Source organism: Rhamphochromis sp. 'chilingali', assembly GCF_963969265.1.
Source record: "Rhamphochromis sp. 'chilingali' genome assembly, chromosome: 9".
Lineage (NCBI taxonomy): Eukaryota > Metazoa > Chordata > Actinopteri > Cichliformes > Cichlidae > Rhamphochromis > Rhamphochromis sp. 'chilingali'.
This window is the reverse complement of record NC_137936.1, coordinates 23,117,948-23,137,494: the sequence shown is the minus strand read 5'-3', so window position 1 is coordinate 23,137,494 and position 19,547 is coordinate 23,117,948. Positions and strand designations below refer to the sequence as shown.

The 19,547-nt window shown below is 41.3% G+C and overlaps 1 protein-coding gene across 1 annotated transcript in view; it reads right to left on the bottom strand.

Annotated features, from left to right (window-relative positions):
• Positions 1-1,327: 1,327 nt before the first annotated feature.
• Positions 1,328-19,547, bottom strand: part of trim62.1 (tripartite motif containing 62, tandem duplicate 1) — a 35,307-nt gene continuing 17,087 nt past the window's right edge. Inside the window, exons 3-6 of the mRNA XM_080892432.1 lie at positions 14,700-14,795; positions 11,351-11,607; positions 8,586-8,701; positions 1,328-4,080 (exon numbers count right to left, since the gene is read on the bottom strand). Coding sequence (XP_080748558.1) covers positions 3,530-4,080; positions 8,586-8,701; positions 11,351-11,607; positions 14,700-14,795 — 1,020 coding nt within the window. The 3' untranslated portion in view covers positions 1,328-3,529. The remainder of the gene's footprint in view (positions 4,081-8,585; positions 8,702-11,350; positions 11,608-14,699; positions 14,796-19,547) is intronic.

The window sequence follows — 19,547 nt, the reverse complement described above, 5'->3', positions numbered from 1 at the left end:
TGGATCAATGGCACTGCTTCAAACTGCACTGTTTGTTCATGAAACAACGCTCAATTGCTTTGGAGTGTGAAAGAAGAAAGAACGAAGGCGCAAAGTCAGAAACAAAAATAACATTTTTTTTTCTTCCTGGCGTTTTAAAACACAGAACGTGACTCAGACGTTAATCGTTTTTGTCGAGATTAAAAAAAAGTTAAATAAAGGGGCTGCACGACAGTTTCTTCTTTGCCATTTCACTGAGCTTCATTCAGATGCATCACAGATGGCAGACGAACAGGATGCATTGAAAACGGTGGCTCATCCGCAGTGAGGGAACACTGAACTCCAGCAGACATCTTTTTTTATTCATCATGTCACACGCCCGAGCCTCAGTCTCAGCCAAAATAGGGAACAGTAATGAAAAAGAGTGCACAGCCTCCCACATCCCTGCTGGATACCTTAGCAGAGCTGCGAGTTTGGCACAGCCCAATAAAATGTGTGGCATGAAAACTCTCTCTGATCTGGAGCAGGTATTGACAAGCTCAGACAAAGCTTTCCTACATTTAAAGCAGGACTCATCTGCCTACCAGATGTTTCATTTTAGGGGTTTTGGTTTCAGCTGCCGCATGGTGTTCATTATGATGATGGTTTAACAAAAATGTGACAGATCGTCACAGATGGAGGAATAGATGACCGCTACCCTTCAATGTCCAAAGGAAACAGCACAAATAAAAGGTGAAGTTAAACGCCAGGTGGTGCTGCACAAAAAGAGCACTAAGGCTGGGTTTGGGTGAAGACTAAATGTTTTGATTTTACACCCTGAGATAAAGCTGTGCTCTATTTTTCTAGAAAATGTGAGAAGGGGGAACAAGGAAAGAAAAGAAGAAATAATAAAGTTAAGAAGTAGATTTAAGATTGATGACCTCTCCTCCAAAATGAAAACTAGTCATGCGTGATGACATGTTGGCACTCAAAAGATAAATAGAGTCCATTTATGTATTGCTTTTTTAGACTTACTGATCATTTAATGTGCTTTAAACTACAACATACATTCACCCACTCCTTCGCTTTCTAAGAAGTATTTACAGCAGCTTCTTAGAGCATCTTTTCCAAGGACACTATGTTTTGCGGACTGGAGGAGCCGGGGATCAATTCTCTGATCCACTGATTTCTTGAGCTGCAGTTGCTATGTAAGTTCTCTATTAAACACTCTGTTCTGTGGCACACTGAGGTGTGCAGATGAGCAGGCTTCAGTTTTCCGAATTGGTATTATGAGAAAAATGAACCGGACTGCTCTGTGGAGTTGCTGCTGATGCACCAGCAAAACAAAGTTAATGAGACAGTGGGGTTTTTCACAGTCATTTATTGTACATTAAAACATTTCCCACAAACCTCCAGTGGCAAAAGCTCACTAGAATATATTCACACAATGACGCAAGGGGGCCCCTCATCAAAAGACACAATCATCATAATTATCATTAAAAGTGTCATAGATACTATCGTCATTTTAACCATTTGCATCACTGTCACCAGTAACATCACCTCACAATAATCTCCTTCTTAATATTTAACATAAAGTCTTAATGAAGCAGACAGCACAAGGGTCTGCAACAAACTGGGGTCAAGTTTTGTTTTAACCTGGGGGGGTTACTCCAAGGAGGTTTTCCCTAATAACAGATCGAAGAGAGAAAAATAACCCACCGTGTTATCTGGGGGCATTTTTGTTGGGTATTTGAGGTGTGTCAGGTGTTACTCAGCCACATCAGATAACTGGTGAATAACTCGCAGGCCCCTGCAGATCTGTGCAAGCTAAGACAAGCGCACAGAGTCATCTGCAGAGTCACAAAATTTGACCCTAGTTTGCGTCATACTGCACATACTGCAATCACATCCTACAAAAACAGGGGCACTGCCCCGATTTTTCTTTTGCACGGACAAAACAAGAGGACACACATACAAATGCAAATGTGTACAGAGGCAATGGAAGGTCAAACTGATCCTTTTTTTTGTTCATTTGTAGATTTCCCGCAGAAGAAAAATCTATTAAGCTCTGCTTGATAGCAGGGTATTTTGCAATAAACATTTTGGCCGCTCCGTGGGTATGCCTGGATGGCCAGATGGGTGTTTATCAACCACAACCAAAGCTGGATTTAAAATTATAGCTGCAGCAGGCTGCACAAACACACCCGTGAACATCCCCTCCGAGCGCCTCACGCGTCTCTCAGTGTGCCGGAACTGGCCGAGGGACAAGAGCCTCTTAGAGCAGATTCTGCTCGACTTGTGTTTAACTAATGATAAACAAGAGCACTTGAGGCACGTGTCAAAAACACAAGTGAGCCTCTGAGGACTTCTCAGTGATTCTAATCACAGCGACGGCGGCGGCAGCAGCTTTGGGAATGCAAGTCACAGGAAATATCGTATTACTGCTCGCGTTCATCCATCCATCACCTTTTATTTGATAATTAAAAGTTCCTAAAATGTACAGTTTACACAAATGATAGGATTTAGAATAACAAAGCGAACAACTGGTCTCAGAACTGATCTATAATGGTCAGATTTTCACATCTGAGAATTTATGCATTTGTCTCTGTTCAGTTCAGTATGATTTACAAATGTTTTTGACATCAAGACAAATGATCAAACGTCAGGCGTTGTGTAACTTAAACATGATCCAGCATGATGAGTTTTTTAAACTACTGATACTTTATACACACACACACACACACACACACGTATTCATTTCCACCAATGAGCAGCATATGTCTGCACAACCTCATCACCTCAGCGGCCTATGGACTTCTATAATCATTCATTTAGGTGCTGGTGCACACAGAACTGGAGCTTTCTACACAATGATAAAACCTGTACAGACACATGGATGTAGAAGGAACTACCATGGTCTCAGAGACAAGTCAAAAAAAAAAAGTGCCAGCAGACTTGACGAGCAGATCGCTGTCCAATCAAAAGCCAAAATAGGCGCCAAATGCTGTCAATCACATTCCACAGACAAAGCTAAGCCAACTGTACAGCGCAGAGAAGACAAGTGACTGGTATCCACTGTCCACTTGTTTGGACAGGGAGAGGGAGGGAAAGAGAGAAGGACGTCAAGTCTGAAAAGCCTGAAGCTTGATACAGAGAGCAGAGCCCCCTGGGAGTGTGCAAGGCGGGCCTTAGACAGTTACTTTAAAACTGAGGATAACTTCTGCTGCCACAGACCTCAAAATAAGCCCAGGGGTCCCCACTATCTCCATTTAATGCCATCTTTTTCATGAAAGATGCAGAATGAGGCTCAACAGCAGGTTGTACCTGTACAGTCACTTCAAGTCAAAAAGAGAAGAAGAAGGAGAAGAAAAAAAAAAATGAAGTTTTTAGTTTTAAGAGCAACATCGAGCACAATTCCAACACCGAACTGAAGGAAATAAGTATTTCAAACACCCTATTTAACATTTTGAAAGTGACTTCTTAAACATCTTTTGAAACACGTGAAACCCGTGGATTCATCAATGACAGATTCATCTGTCAGGACAACTGCGATCACAGAGGCGAGCAGCTCTTAAAGGCGTACTGTGTTGATTCGCAGTGGCTGCACATTCTTGCCATTAGCGTGACTCTGGCCAGGGCTGAAGTAGGGGAAGACCTTGGGGGGGAATTTCTCTCGGTAGGTGTAGAGCCAAGACATGTCGTCTGCGTTGTAGAAGATGAGGAGGCCTTTGGGGTAGTCCAGGAACACCCCCACCTTCTCCAGCTTGCTCTTGACATTGAGACGGGTCCAGGGCTCGGTGCAGGCGCTGTACTGGTTCCCGTCGTGCATAACGATGCAGTAGAAGCCGCGGCTCGGCTGGATCTGGATGCTGCCTTTGCGACTGACTGTCTCGCTGGCCACGCCGATCATCCACTGCGTCTTCTCCGACACCATCACCTCCCAGTAATGAACGCCAGACGAAAAGCCCTCTGCACCCAGAACGGACACCTCGACATCAAAGCGCCGAGGGGAGTCCTGCAGAGGCTGTGGATGGAGATTCCCGTAGGCCACGATGGTGCAGTCGTCTGAGAGAATCAGTCTTTGGTGGGCTGTGATGGGGTCGAGGGTCAAAGCTGCTGGCACTGAAGAAAGAAATGAACAAGGGCGAACATTTAATTTAGTTTTAGATTTAACCCTGAAAAGAGACTGAACAATGACAAATAAAACAAAAAGTTAAAAAAAAAGAAAGAAAACAAACACATTAATATGTTATGACTCAGCTTAGCCAGACAGAAAAGCAAGGACAGCAGTGTTATTCTCAGCAAGTCCGTTTGCTCCATCATGCTGCCGCTGCGGGAACAGTTTTGTGCTGAGGCAGTGAGTGAAAACTCGAAGACTGCTGGTCACTTTGTAGGAGAGGTGGGGTCAGGGTGATGAAACAGAAAAGTTACCATCGATTTCATCATTTCGATCACAAACTGAAAGTTGGAACAAAAGTTTCGGCTTCATGCTCCGATTCTGATTTGCAGTACTTTGCAAAAAGTTTTGAAAAAGCTTAAAACTTCAGATCCTTCTTATCCATCAGGGAGGCTTCTGATCAGTCCCAAATTTATTCTGCTGCATGACAACAAGCTCAAACCTCCAGGCAGAGTTATGAAGAACTGTCTTCAGGATTTGTGGTTGCTGCTGTTTTTTAAAGGCACAAGATGGTGACAGCAGATATTGTAATTAGGGGCATGATTTTGGAGGGTAACTGATACTGCAACAACGTGGCCATATGTTGTCCATGGTAACAATGACAACCAGCCAATCTGGGATAAATCACAATTTCTCTGTTTGCCTTTATTTGGCGAATTGAACCTCTAGTGTTTGCATTATTATCATCATCATGATCATTATTATTATCATTATTGAGTTTCTTATAAGTTAGTTTCTAAAAATGATTCGGGGGCTTAATTTTTGTGGAATCTTTCTAACATCTGAGTGAAAGCCCAGAGATACCAGTTTCATAAACTTTATCAATCCACACTCACCAAGCTGTGGAATTAAAATTTAATGAACCAGTTAGTTAGAAATGCAGCAGCTGTGAATGTGGCTGACAACCAAAATCATTTGGTTTGCTCAGATGCTAATCGCTGTTAATTCAACAAAGCTGGTCAATGCCGATGTTTGACCAATAATGTCCCACTAAAGAAAACTTTTGTGACCATGTGCAGTGACCCTGGGATCTCGCTGCCTTTGATATGAATGCTTTACAGACCACTTTCAAAGAGTTGCAATCAGTCTGCTAACAGTTTGTGACTGAATAGGGCCAAAACGTCAATTCTAAGTAATCATGTCACAGACAGGTTGCGCTGATCAGTGTGGTTTTACTCAGATTGCTAACATGTTGCCTCCAATCTATCTGGATTTGTAAATTAGACGTCAATTAATTTCAAACCTTCATCAATCTGTCTGAGACTGCAGTGAGTCCAAGTTGGGGTGTGACTGTTTGCACAGGTCACATGATGGGAAGCAACCTGTCTCCAATTGCCTTATAACTGTAAGTCTTTAATGCAGCTACATTTGATTGGCCACCAAAGGAGGGCTGAATGCAATCACCAAGTCTGAGAAACCAGATTTTTCCTAGTGCTAGAAGCCATTTTCACTAGGAGGCGCTTTAGTGTGCCTGAACCATGAAACGTAACTTTCTTGTTGTACATTTCTTTTTTGCAAAGCAGACTCTGGTCAAGGTTGGCTCTTTCAATAGCCATACAGAAGAGAAGCGAAACGGACAAATAAATCCTAAAATGTCTGCACTCCAAGCTACTACTGAGTTAAAGTAAGAGGCATTGTGTTATCTTTTGGGAAAACCAAGCATTTAACCCAAACAACATTACAGTATGTATGTATAATTGCTGCCAGAATTGGAGAAGGTGACCAGAGCCCTGGCCTGTGGTAGAGGACGAGTAATGGGTTGTCATTATATGGCACACCCCACTGCAGCTCAACTCCTATTTCAGGAACATGACCCGTGTGCATGTGAGTGTGCGTACACTGTGATGTCGTCTTCATAATGTGTTTTTACATTCTTGTATACATCATATACTTCAAAAATGAAGTGTTCTCATGAGTCTGCACAGGATGCGACCATGTAAAGAGAAGAAGCAGTAATTACAGGGATGGGAGGAGCAGCTTCAGCTCACAGCCCTGCTCGTCTGTAGGAGGCGGGTCTGCAAACGTTTAGTTATAAGGGAAGCACTTCAGGCCAAACAATAACATCTTGTTCTCTTTGCCCTCTTTTATATGAAGCAAATTCAGGAAAGAGAGGGAAGGGCAACTTTCCAGTTCTCCCGTATTTATATCAGCTGGGATAAATGGAGGTGAAATGTCTGGCAGTCTGCCAGTGGACAGCACAATAGCTTCTTCACACAATGACATCTGCAGTGTTTGTTACAATCGAGTCATTAAAATTTCATAAGCAGAGTGCCTCTGTGTGTCATATGAAGAAACATGAAGGCAGACACACACGAGGAGACTCCATTTCCCCGCTGCTGAACATGAGGAAAAAAAAAAAAAAATAGGAAAAGAGAAAGGAGGGGAAAAAAAAAAAAATGGCACAGGGTCTGGTAGTTATTTCTGCTAACCCATCAGTGACAACAAGGGATGATGGGAAGAATGTCTTTGTTGCATCTCTGGCAACTGCTGGTGATGGATCGTAACCAATTGTTCCATTTGGCAGGCAGTCAAGGGAGGCCAAGAAAGTGCCCGGCCTCCACTCAGCCAGCAACGGGCTGAAATGAGAGAATTGATTGAGGGAGTAAAAAAAATAAAATAAAATAAATCCTCAGCACAGTTTTTTAAATAATCTCCTCTGAGTGAGTGATGACTGTAGGGCAGAGATGGTAGAGCTCCTCTCAGGACCGCAAACACAGAAGGACATTACCAACCTGCAGGTTCGATTACAGACGAGAAAGAAGCTCAAAAGCTTCCCAGAAATATTAATGCTGGATCTTCCAACACTCTATATTTGTGAAGAAAATTAGATTATCAACCTATTCTAGGCTCCATCTTCTATGGAAGATGTGGTTACTTGTTTTCTATCCAGGTTAGTTGAGATGATTAATTCCTTTCTAATATCCTTGGGTAAAATATAAACACAACAGCTAGAAACCGGGTGAAAAGAGTAAGTATGGCTGTGTCCAAACACCACCAAAGCCAGAAGCCAGCTCTTTTAATTTCTCTGATTAACATGTAAAGTCTTGTCTGTTTAATATGGACAAATAAAGTATAACCGGCAATTTGTGGTTTTAAAGTCTTAGCACAAAGTCAAACAGGCCAAAAAAGCTTTAAAACAGGAACAGACAGCCACACAGAAAACAAAGTGCTGCTTTTAAACTGATTTAACAAACATGCAATGTAAATGAGAGCTTTAGAGGGGCTGCTAGATTGATTTTTTTCCAGTTATGCACAAAGCAAGACAAGCTGTTTACTTCCACTGTATCTGAGAAGCTAAGCTAGCCACTGTCTAGACTCATTTAGTGGTAGGATGTGGGAGCGGCACTAAAAGCAAGCAACATTTTTCAAAAGTGAGTATTCACTCCTTTAACACCTGTATATTTACTAACATGGCTGGGTACATCTACATATAAGCAAGGCTCATTTAAAACTTTGAGATCTTTTTACTTTACATAAAATTTAAGATCATACTTGAGTTTGAAATGCACATCAAATGTCAAAATATACAAAAAAACAAAACAAAATCCCACTCTTATTGTGTACAATCTCATTATAATTCTAAGCTACGTTGCATTGGCTCAGTTTTGAAACACCTTGGACACACAGCACAGTTTGCTTCAGGCTTTTAGTGCTTTTAGCGCAGGAGTAATAGTTATTCTTATGCCATTAGTTGTTCAGCTTGTATCTTCCCATGTCCAGAGACTAACGAGCAGGTTGGCTAGTAAAGCTCTTCTTCATCACCATCTGGCCTAAACTGTCCACCTCCTTTGGGTCAGTCACACTAGATTAAAAATAGGATGCCAACGTCCTTGTAACTAGGAAAATAATTTCTGGTTATCTGATATTTGCATTCAGTGACTAACTGCAAGTACCTGCAGGGATGCAATTGCACAGATCGTCTTCACACAATGAAGACTTAAAAAGCACAGCTGAAAATCAGAGTTGTGATTTCTGTTGACAGACAATCATCATAATAATATAATATAATATAATATAATAATGCCAACTTGGCCCAAATCAATAACAGACATTAAATTTTTTGCTGCCTTGATACCAAAGTTGCTTTGAAGATGCAGACCTGGTTCCCATCTTTCAAGCAACAACTTTTAAAGGCAATAGGTCAACCTTTTCCAAGTTCATTGCACACAGTTGCAATCATTTTTGTCAGGTTGCATTTCCCTGGTGTAGATATAGCATAAGGTGGGATCGACAACAGTTAAGTTATTTAAAGTACCTTCAGCCTACTTAAATCATTTCTACACATTTTTACATATATAAACCTGAATGAGTTAGCGAAACAGTAAAATGTGTTCAAACAGTGAAAACAGCAGCATTTTGTTTTTGGAAATTCCCACATAATGACAATAAGAACAGACTCATTCAAACTGAAATTAAGACAAGACTAAGGATTTGAAGGCACCCATCGTACCTGGTGAAATGTCCTGGAAGAGTGATTTCCATATTGTATACTGTAACGGACCCATGTACTTTGATGTCGGGAAGTCCTCATACGTTAGGTTGGTCTCATGAATCTTCCCCTTGATCCTGAGTCAGAAAGAGAGATCAATAACAGTCCAAATCCAATTTGCTGCTTTCCCCCCGCCCTTAATAACACTGCCTGTGGTGTTCAGACCACAACATTGACCCCTCGAGTAATAAATCTACTTTGTGTGTTTTAAATATGCCATTAAGCAACTGACAAACTACTTCATGAATCTCAAGGCACAGGGATAAAAATAAATAAATAAAAATAATAATCACAGTACACAGTCAATACGGACCTCTACACGAATCACTCAGAGCACTTACATGAAGTTCAGAGATCAGGCAAGCAATCGAGTGAGTTGGTTAACAGTGTGAAATCTTCATGGGACTTTCCTACGCTTTTGAGCTCTTCTATTCAAATGCTATTTTTTAAGGCAACCTATGTCAATGTGCTAATTCTTCTTCCTCCTGTGTCAAAACAAGATTTGACATGTGTTTTCGACATCTAAGATCTTGAGTTCCTCTTTCTTTATCCCACAGAAATATTTCTGTGACTCATCTTGAAATTGAGAGCGCAAACTTTTTTCTTCTGTTATCTGATCACAAGGTGATTTGGGTCAAGTAGCTACTGTAAGCCATAAAAGAAATGACTGTAAGCTTGCAGAGAGATGGTACGGGTCACAGAAGTGCTGCTGGATCTGCATTTACAAGAACAGCATGTTTCAATTCATCTCCAGATCAATGCAGATGGGGGCTTTTTTTAAACCATGACCACATCTTATATTTTAAGAACACTTTTGCACTTTAATCTGAAGAAAATATTTCTAGCGAATGCCAAGTGATGTGTGCACAAACAAACAGCCTTTTACATACACAACTACATGTATGGACAAAGTGACAATTTCTTTACGTAGAGCCCATTGTACACCTCTGAATTTTGCACACTTCACACTTAGTCAAACCAGAGGAAAGGGTGTTTAGGGAGACTTCAAGTACCACAAAACGATACCATGATATTATTACAAAAGAGACTGAGATGGATCAGTGCAAGTATCTTAAGAAATCTCCTTTATAAATTATTTACAGGCTCAATGTTTCTGATAATGAAATTATTGTCGGTCTAACAAATATAAACTTGTTAACTCAAGTATGAACAAACTGATACAGTTTGTCTTTCTGTATTAAAATGATGATTTTCTTGTTTGGACCATTTGAGTCTATAATAAAGATGGATTGACTGACAATTTGCCCGCTTACACTGATTTAGTCTAAAGTACAGGACAAAATGTTAGGACAGAAGTATTACGTGACTCTCCTTTTAATCTTTCAGTTCAGGTGTTTTCATTCCTGTTGTTAAAGGTGTATAAACCTAACCACGTAGCACTGAAACACTGAAAGAATGGGTCGCTCTAACAAGCTCATTGAATTCCACAGTAGTACTGTAATAGAACGCCACTGTTACAACAAGTCAGTTCATGAAATTTCTAGATGTCTAGATATTTGATGATCATCTGTAAGTGGTGCTATTGTAAAGTGGAAGGTTTTAGGAAATACAGCAAAACTCAGCCACGAAAAGGCAGACCACAAAGTTACAGGGGAAAGGCGCACAGTGCAGAGCTCCAATCCTCCTCTGGCATTAACAGGAGAACAAAAACTGTGCGCTGGGAGCTTCATGACATGGCTTTCCATGGTTGAGCTTCTGCTGTTGTAATGTGTTGGTGGTCTAGTACGTTCTTTATTGAAGCCACATGTAGCTCATGTAACAAAACTACATGACAGAAAAAAACAAAGACCTTTGTAAGGTGCCAGGCCATCATGAGCCTCATGGCTATACTCCTACTGGGGAGACCAACATCATTTCTGTTCTTCGTTTCTCTTTTTGTTAGTATTTTTGTTCCTTCATCTTCTGTGTCCACATTAACAATTGACGATGTGACCTCTAAATTAAGACCAACTTGGCTTTCTTATGACTGTATACATCTCCTAATAATGTTTTTAATGTTTTTTATTTTCAAAACTGGTGCCAAAATAGCTCTTACCTCTACTTTTTTAAAAATACATCAGGATTATATAATATACTGTCATCATTTAGACTCACTACAATACCTTTTATTCCCCCACATCAAACAACATTGCTGCTCAACATTTTGACATAGCCTGTTCCAAAACGAACCCAATAAAAGGTTGAGGGAGTTGTGCCAGTCCCTTCATTCGATATGTGCCCATGTTGGATTTTCAGTGCTTCAAACGCTTCATTTCATGCCCTCTTCAGTTCCCGGGACTGTTTCCAGCTCATAAAAATCTAAACAAAACAGTATTGGCCAGCTCTCATTTGACACCACATTTGTACCAAACTCTAAATTTAAGGCATCCTTGAGTTAATTAAAGCTTTGCCAACTCTATAGTCAACCTTATCAAGACAATTTAAAGATATTAAACTGTTCAATTAAATCATACTCAAGCGCCACTCCCAGATTAAACATTACAGCTGGTTTATTGCAGTGCTAATGCTCCATCTGCTCTGGGATTAGCCACTGCTGTTACTCAAATCTGTACTTTCTCCTGAACGTCAGCACAAGCAGAACACACATTTGGCATGTTCTGAGATACTACTTCCATATACCTGAATCCTCTCTCGTATTTTCTTACTGCACTACAATACATTTTGAGTGCGAGACAGAGGGGAAAAAAAGGAAAAAAAAGAAGCACCTCTCAGATGTGACTGCTACACCCTCCAGGAAGTCGTGTCGCCCTGTCTCATTCAGGCGCTCCTGCAATATCTGGATGCCCTCCTTGACATCTCTCAGCTGTTGACTGTAGCGCTGGATCTTATGCTCAATGTCGGACAGTTTGCGGGCCGTGTCCATCTCCAGCTCCTCCAGCATGCTCTTCTGACGCTCGCGCAGGAATCGATGAAGGCGCTCAAATGCGTCACCGATAGTTGCCCGCAGACTCTTGGCCGAGGACTGAAAAGCAAAAGACGGTGGGAAAATTAAACCCCTCTTGGCTGGGCTATTTGAAAATGTCATTACAGGATTGTGAAGCAGACTTCATACTGTAGTTAGTGAGTGATTCAGTCACAACAGTCTAATTCTTAATTAGACATGGGTCAATAATTCAAGGGCTTACACAGTACTCTAAATTGTGTTAATATTGCATTAACAGCCATTCATTGATTCAGCTTGTACATGTATTGATTTTAAGTGGCTCTCTGAGAGCATGTGTACAACCTCACAGGGAGGAAACAAACAGGTCTGTTTTATATTACTGTGATGAGGAGAAACAGGAGCACACACTAATAGAAATAACCCCAACAGATGACCAGGAGGAGGTCACAAAGGACATCTTGTGGAGGAAGTCGACCGACCGCGAGATCGGTGGAGAGGCTACTGCAGACAGTCATTGAGTGAACCGAGCAGTTGACAGAGAATGGCAGATTGGAAGAACTGGAGAAAATGATTTGTAGCTTAACAGGAAGAATGAGAAGATGGACATCAAAGAGAATTAATCATCTGAGTGTTAGCAGCTGGAGTGTCAGAGAGGCAGAACAAAGGGATGTGACGTAAAACCCAGAAATTGCACTGAGACGAGGGGAGAGATTTCAGTTTGAAACTTCTGAGCATGATTTCATTAAAACTTTTATTTTTCAAATAGTCATCATTTTAATGGAAAAAAATTGAACTTGTGTTTGCACACTGACTGAAAAGAAATCCAAACATCTGCCCATCACAGAGCAATTCAGAATTAGAGAAATTTAATGACCTCAGAGCAATCCAAAAAAGAATTTCAGATGAAAGTCGTCTCTAAGAGGCTTCGATGAATATTTTGCCTGATCAGAATTTCCTCTGATCTTTACAGGACGAGCTGGGTTTTGGAACTATCATCTGGCTCTTTTTTTTTTTTTTGTAAATTACGCTCGCCTGAAAATTCAATCAATCCTCTTTAAACAGCAGGCATGTCTCTCTGGGGCTTTTCACAGGCGAGGGGCAGGTATTCTTAGTCTGCCTGTGAGAACCTGTTAACATGACTCTGAGTGCTGTGGCATTAAAGTGAGCTCCAACACAGCCCTCCTACCTAGTTAAGAGTTGAAAACTGATGGTGAGGAGGAGGACTGCAGCAGCCCAGGTATCAGTCACACTGACGTGTTTGCTGTTTTGGCCCAGCAGGCTGCGATGTCTGTGATGGCTGTTTTGCAGCCCTTGGAGACAGCAGGCTGGATACCTTTCCTGGGAGCAAGTGATTATCAAGAGAATCCCCGGCGGGCGTGTGAATGAGAATGTCGGTCCTTCACGTGGAGACCCTCCGCAGCAAACGTGAGCCAAGGTATCAAAATTGGAGCCACATATAGGTAAAGGCCGACCTGCTGGAGGGATTGTTCCTCTGTGTTGGTACCAAGACTAAGATGGCAGAAAGGTTTAATGTTAATGCAACTGACATGTGAAGAAATGCAGTAACACAATGAGCTTACATTAATCCATGTGTATGCAGGACTCATGCACTGGACCACACCAATCCTTAAACTTGGCCTTCATTTAGACTTAAACTGCACAACTGTTAAGTTTCATGACTTTGCTCTGCATGGATTCTCTTTGCTGCGATGGAGACTACACCCACACGAGGTGAACGCTGCCAGCTACACTACTGCGGTTGCAACCTCTCTTTCAACAAAACAAATAAGCAATGCAAGGAGACATTTCATTGTCAGCTCCCTAAATGCATCAGAGATCGATATAGTCACAGTGCAGCCCTCTTCCAGGCAGAGCACTCTGTACAAATGGATGTAAATCTAATGAAATCAGCTCACTTCCAAAGAGAAGGCGGGGCAGATAAAAGGCCTGCACGTAGCAGTTAGAGCGATGAAATAGACAGGCCAGGCTCGCTCTGGCAGGTCTCGGACACTGAGGTGAGTTGTGTGGTGGCAGACAGTGCATACAAAAACGAGAGAGAAGACAAATGTACTCCCTGAATAACAAATAATGCTGACGGCGGCAACACAGTCAGAGCTCCTTACCTGGTCAATATCAGTTATAGGAGAGAGGAGCGGTGTGTGTGAGAGGTCAAAAGACTGACATATTGAGCAGATGTTCACAGCTCCCTGATTAAAACATGGTGTCTAGATTAAACAGTCACTCAGTAAACCAGTTTATGCATTGGAACTTAACTGTCAGTCGAAGCGGTAAGAAGGAAAGATGCATGATCAGTGGCTGAAAAAGTGCACATACTACCCAGAGCTTTCCCTTTCATTTCTTGTGCTGCTTGTAATGAGGAAGTTTTACTGTGTCAATTTGGATGTCTAAAATGGAAACAAGATTTCTTGCTTCTCTAAGTATCTTTGAAGTCTTTTCAAACTGACATGTTTGGGGATTTGCTTCTTCAAGCTATTATCCTAATTAGTTACTTTTTCCGGATTAATTGTTTCGTCTTTGAAAATGCCAGAAAACAATAAACAAGCCTAAAATCTCATTCTTAGCAAGCCATTTATTGACCCTAATTGAAAACTGATTTTTTTAAGCAAACATGCCAAAATGCTCTTACTTCTCAACTGTAAGTAGTTGCTCAGACATTTCCTCTGATCTAGCTGTATATGTATGATTTTAACTAAAGGGTAACTGAGTGGGGGAAAAAAAGCTAATAAAAAAGTGTGAGTTGCATTTTCACTGAACATATTTTGTTTACTATTCTGAAAGGGAAAAAGGCAGCAAAGGCACTTTGTCTTAAAAAAAAAAAATGATAATAATTCCAACACCTTAAAAAAAATGCAGATATTCTTATCTTCTAACAGATAAACCTACGTGCTTCAGCAGGTGGAGTGATATTTAGTGCTACAACAATTACTTTATCTTAGTAATTTCCTTTTTTTAAATCCAGAAAAACCATGATTCGTGGTTCAAGGTGCATTTCTTGTTAATATCATTGCAAACTGAATTTCTTTTTGGAATTTTTGAATGCCAAATTATCACTATTTTAAAAAGGCTTTATGAATGATATGGATCATGGAAATTACCTGTAGTTGAAACTCTTGTTTTTTTGTTTTTATAAAGGAGAACCGTCACAGTACCTTGGTCTCGGTGAGTTGTCTCTGCAAAAGCTGCAGGGCCTCAGTGTGTCCCCTCTCACTGTCCTGCAGGGTGGCCAGCTGCTCCTTCATCTCCCTCTGCAACACAGACAACAAAACACAGATCAGCGACTAGTAATTGGACTTCAATATGAAAGAACTGTTGAGCTTAACTCAATTGTGAAACGTATTTGAAAGATTTCCCTTTCCATTTAAACCAATCAGCTTCTGCTTGCTTCCGGTAAAGTCTCAAAAACACCATCAGTCACATTGAACTAATGCTAATCATGTTAGCAGACCAGTATTTTTCCAACTCTGTGATACTGTATTTAAATTGTGTTATTTGCGTAAGAAATCGCTTTTGATTGGGTATGAGGCAGCAAAGATTTAAGCTGCAGCTTAAACAAACAATCCAGACGGAGAGTGAGATATAAAAGAAATAAACTGAAATCTCTGGAGACACTGGGCTCTGTCAGACAAAAACTGGGTCTCATCTCTAGTCAGACACATGCTGGCAGAACCTGCACTGCTCAGCCACCTCCAAGTCTCCCTAAGGCAATTGGCTCTGCGGGAAATGGCTGGGATGTCCATTGTCACGAACGGTGCAGAGTTTTTAAGCAGGTTTCACTTGCCAACAACACCAGTGTTTCAGGTTTTTGGATAAAGGCATTTTAGCTGATGCAATCCCTTAAGCACAGACATCAGTAGACAAATCACCTGCATCAAAAACAATGATCTGACTGATGAACTGAGATAAAAGCCGTCCAAAAACAAGCCCAGAAATGTCTCATGCAGACACATTTCCACAAAAATTGAATAAGCAATGATCCCCATGCAAGCAGGGAAAGGACTAACCCGTGTTGCTAGTGTGAGCAACAATATCTATATACTAAAAAAACAGACATTTTTCTTTAAAAGAATTAGGGCACAATGGACCTGGAAAAATCACACATTCTTTGCAGGATGTTAAAACAGGGATAAAACAACACCAGACACTAAACAAATCCAAAATAACAAGGAGGAATTATCTTGAGACGCTTAACACCTCTTAACATGAGAAGATGAAGAAGGGTCACAGTTTTGAAAAATTAATTGAATTACGATATTGGGCAAGCTGGACATATATTGGTAATAACACTGACCTTGTTGACTGAAAGAACATATTTGGTGCCATTCTGTTGCCAAAGACAGGCTTTAAAAATGTTCAGTTATTTTTTTTTATAATATAATTGCTTTTAATTCCCTGGCAAATAAGGGTAAACAAACAACAAAAAACAACAAAAAAGAGCATGCATCTGCATTGGTTAACAGTTATTTAAGCATCAGCATTAGTATCTGCCCAGAACTGCACCATCAGTGCATCACTAGCACCAACTGCTTTGATTCAGGGGAAATTAAAACTAAACTGAATCAAAGGACACAGCCAAAAGCCTCATTTATTTCAAGGCCCCCAAGTTAAGCTTTCCCGCTGCCTGGTGTATCTGCTTGAGTAACCTGTGTGCCCCCTTCTCTGTGATCCACTAAGTGTCACTTCCTTTGAACACCAACTGCAGCAAAAATCCAGCAAATGGAACTGTCAGCTTAGAGAGGCTAATAAAACAACCGTCACTCCTCACTACCATCCAAGCCTGTCTGACAGGGAAAAAAATAAATAAAAAATTACTGATTCGAGTATTTTTTCCTACGACGGGACAGGAAAAATGAATAAGAATCCATTTAGCAGAAAATTTCTGACCTTTGTTATGAGTTGCAACTAAAAGAAGCAAATGTGGGCTGGGGAAATGAAGCATGTTTCTTACCAAGGACAGGAACAGAAAACAATGGATGGTGCAGAGGGGGAGTGTGACTCTCCATGTTAATGATCGGAGTGCGGCAGGCTCAGCAGGCTCTCTGCCTCATCGCTACGCGTTTGTCTGCAGCGGGTCAAAGGCCACTCCCACACATTGAGATAGACCGGCACTGACAGAATAAAATAAATAAATAAATAAATGCTCCACCACTTATCTGCTGCACGCTGACTGACCGGTCAGGGAAGGGCAGCTTTAACTGTTGCTGCTGTCACAGCGTTTAGATGGATGTACAAACAGGAAACTCCACATCTGTTGAATCCTTCTAAATAAATATACAAAAAAACAAAACAAAAAAACCCAAAAAAAACCAAAACCCCACAACCTTGGTGAAAACATTTTAATTCAAGGCCTTGAATCAAATGTGCAATTACTTAATCCTTTTTGATCTTCCAAAAGCAGAAACTGTCCTTCAGATGAAGATTTTATGAGATGATATCAAATGGAAACCGGAAAGAGCTTGTACACGGGTACCTACAGAAAAAGATGGCCTGTGCAGGTGTGTGTGTGAGTATTTGTGTGTTCTCTGTGGAGGCGTCTCTTTCCTGTCCATCGAATCTGGCCAACACAAGTCTGACATGACATTTTCCCCAGGACGTCGAGCTGCAGGAAATGGGGGTCACAGCTTGGGGATTATAAATCTAAAACTCATTTCATCCTGCTGTCATTCCCTTCGTCCTCTTACTTTCCTGTCATATTAGCAGCTCCTGGGCAGATACATAGAAGTAAATCAAATAATATAGAATAGTCTATACCGCACAACAGTCTAAACTATTTGCACGTTTTCCACAAAAAACAAAAAATGTAAACAAGCCTTAAAATTCCTCAAAATTTCCGTTCTGTAGCTCGGATTTACAGAGCATTATTGCTAGACTCGACAAAGAGGCGAACAAAACAACATGCAGTCGCGCAGTGTCGCAGCATGAATAATAAAAAGCTCACAGGATGAAGAACTTCCTCTCACACACAGACAAGAGGAGCTTCCAGTTATTTCATTCACACATAGTGACAAGGAAAAAAAATAAATAATGAAAACTTGGAATTCATATTCTTCCTGGAAGATTCACAGAATGCAGAGCCAATATGCTTTTTGGGCTCTAATTACACTGGGATCCTTTTCATTTGTTTATTGCAAGGCAATGGGCACACACCCCAGCGCAGGCCTCGCTAACTGAAAGTGCTGCAAAGTGACTTTCAGGAGGGCGGTTTGGCATAACCTTCATCGAGCCCAGGGTGTAATTCTGTCAGGTAGCAGACAGTGTGGGTAAATAGGACGTCAGCCAATAACAGAGCGGTGAACAAACTGCAGTCATCACAGTCTGTCCGTGAGCTTTATGGGCCTGTGGCGATTTAGCTTTTAGAACAGGACTGAAATATCTTGTTCCTATACTCAATATATTAAAAGACCCAAAAGAAACAAAAAACATACTGTGTGATCAAAACTATCAGTCTGGATATTAAAAAAAAAAAAAAAAAAGGAAGTCGTGCCTAAAATGTTTGAGCAGTAAGGTACGCTGATCAGCCATTAAAAAGCACAAACAGGGTCCCTTGCTGGGGAACCTTGGGGTCCTGATACTTACTGCAGATGTAAATCTGAAACTAAACACAGCAGCACACCAGCACATGGGGGTAACAGCCTCCCCGAGCAGGAAGCACCACACCACCTGGGTTACTTAATCGTGGTCACTGTTAGGAAGCTGGTGTTAATGTTGTGGCTCATTGATATATGTGTGTCATCTAGAATATACAAGTCATTAAGGAATTTCAACTGGTAATGACCCATCTTTGAGACTCAAGAAGATGATTAACTAAATATATAAAAGTTTAGTATATTACTATATGACTTGTGTCTGTATGGTACTGGTGATGTAGGGTGACAAGACCAAAGCTGTCCAGCCACCTTTTTATTCTGTATAGATCTTGGTTTGATGGGAAAAAGCTACGTGGAACTGATCTGCAAGTTGTTCTGACGCTGACTCGCCCGTGCGCGGTCCTGGCTGTGCAATGTGAGGGCCCTTTACAGCGCTTGATGCCAAACTGAGGGCAGTCTGAAGACACTGACACAGGCTGCAGTGAAGGAGCTAACAGCAGAGATCCACAAGCAAACTGCAACGGCTGATGTCACCGCTGCAGAAATACCTGCTATGATATGTACTGTGTGTTCTGGGGTGGAAAACTTTAAAAATATATATTTTGACATCTCTGATGCAGTTTTCTTCTCTAAAAGTGCCAGCCTGTGCAATTTAAAAATGCAAACCCATGACCTCTGGGAATGCGACACATTGTGTATGCTTAAATGTTTCCTTCTCCATTATGCAGGTCATCATTTCCTTGGATAAAAACTATAATGGTGCATTTACTGGAACTGTGTTCAAAGTCATGCTGAAACTGTTTGCCAAGGGATCTCAAATGTTTCACCTGCCCAGTGTGACAGCAGTCTGCAGCCTCCTCTGGCACAGATAGTAACCAAAAACAAAAACTTGTAAACTGATACAGAGAGCAGGACAACTAAAACGCTGTCTCAGGCTGCAAACTCTGACGTACTTCTTCCAAGACATCAAACTGAGCTCAAGCTGTGCCTTACATTCCAGTGCCTTGTTTCCTCTAGCATCAGCAGCGCCTACAGCCTCTCTGGGGGGGACGAGTACGTCCCTGCAGCCTGAGATCAGCCAGCAGAGCAGGCCGAGGCCAGCTGAGCTGACTGAACAAGCCTGGCTCTGGAGGACAGACACACTATTCACTTGCAGCATCTGCTCTAGTGAGACAGAGGCGCCCTGAGATGAGAACGGCCTGCACAGTACATGTGCAACTCTCTCATAGGACTAAACATAAACATGTTTACAGCAAGTAAATTCATTGCCTTAATTAGATAAATATAGCATTACAATTTTAGAAGTTAACTATAGAAACATCCGCATGATGGGAGCTGTTCTCGTCTGCGGTGACCCTGGGTTTGTCAAGAATGACCCCACCACCACCATTTTTTTTCCTACCGGCAACATAT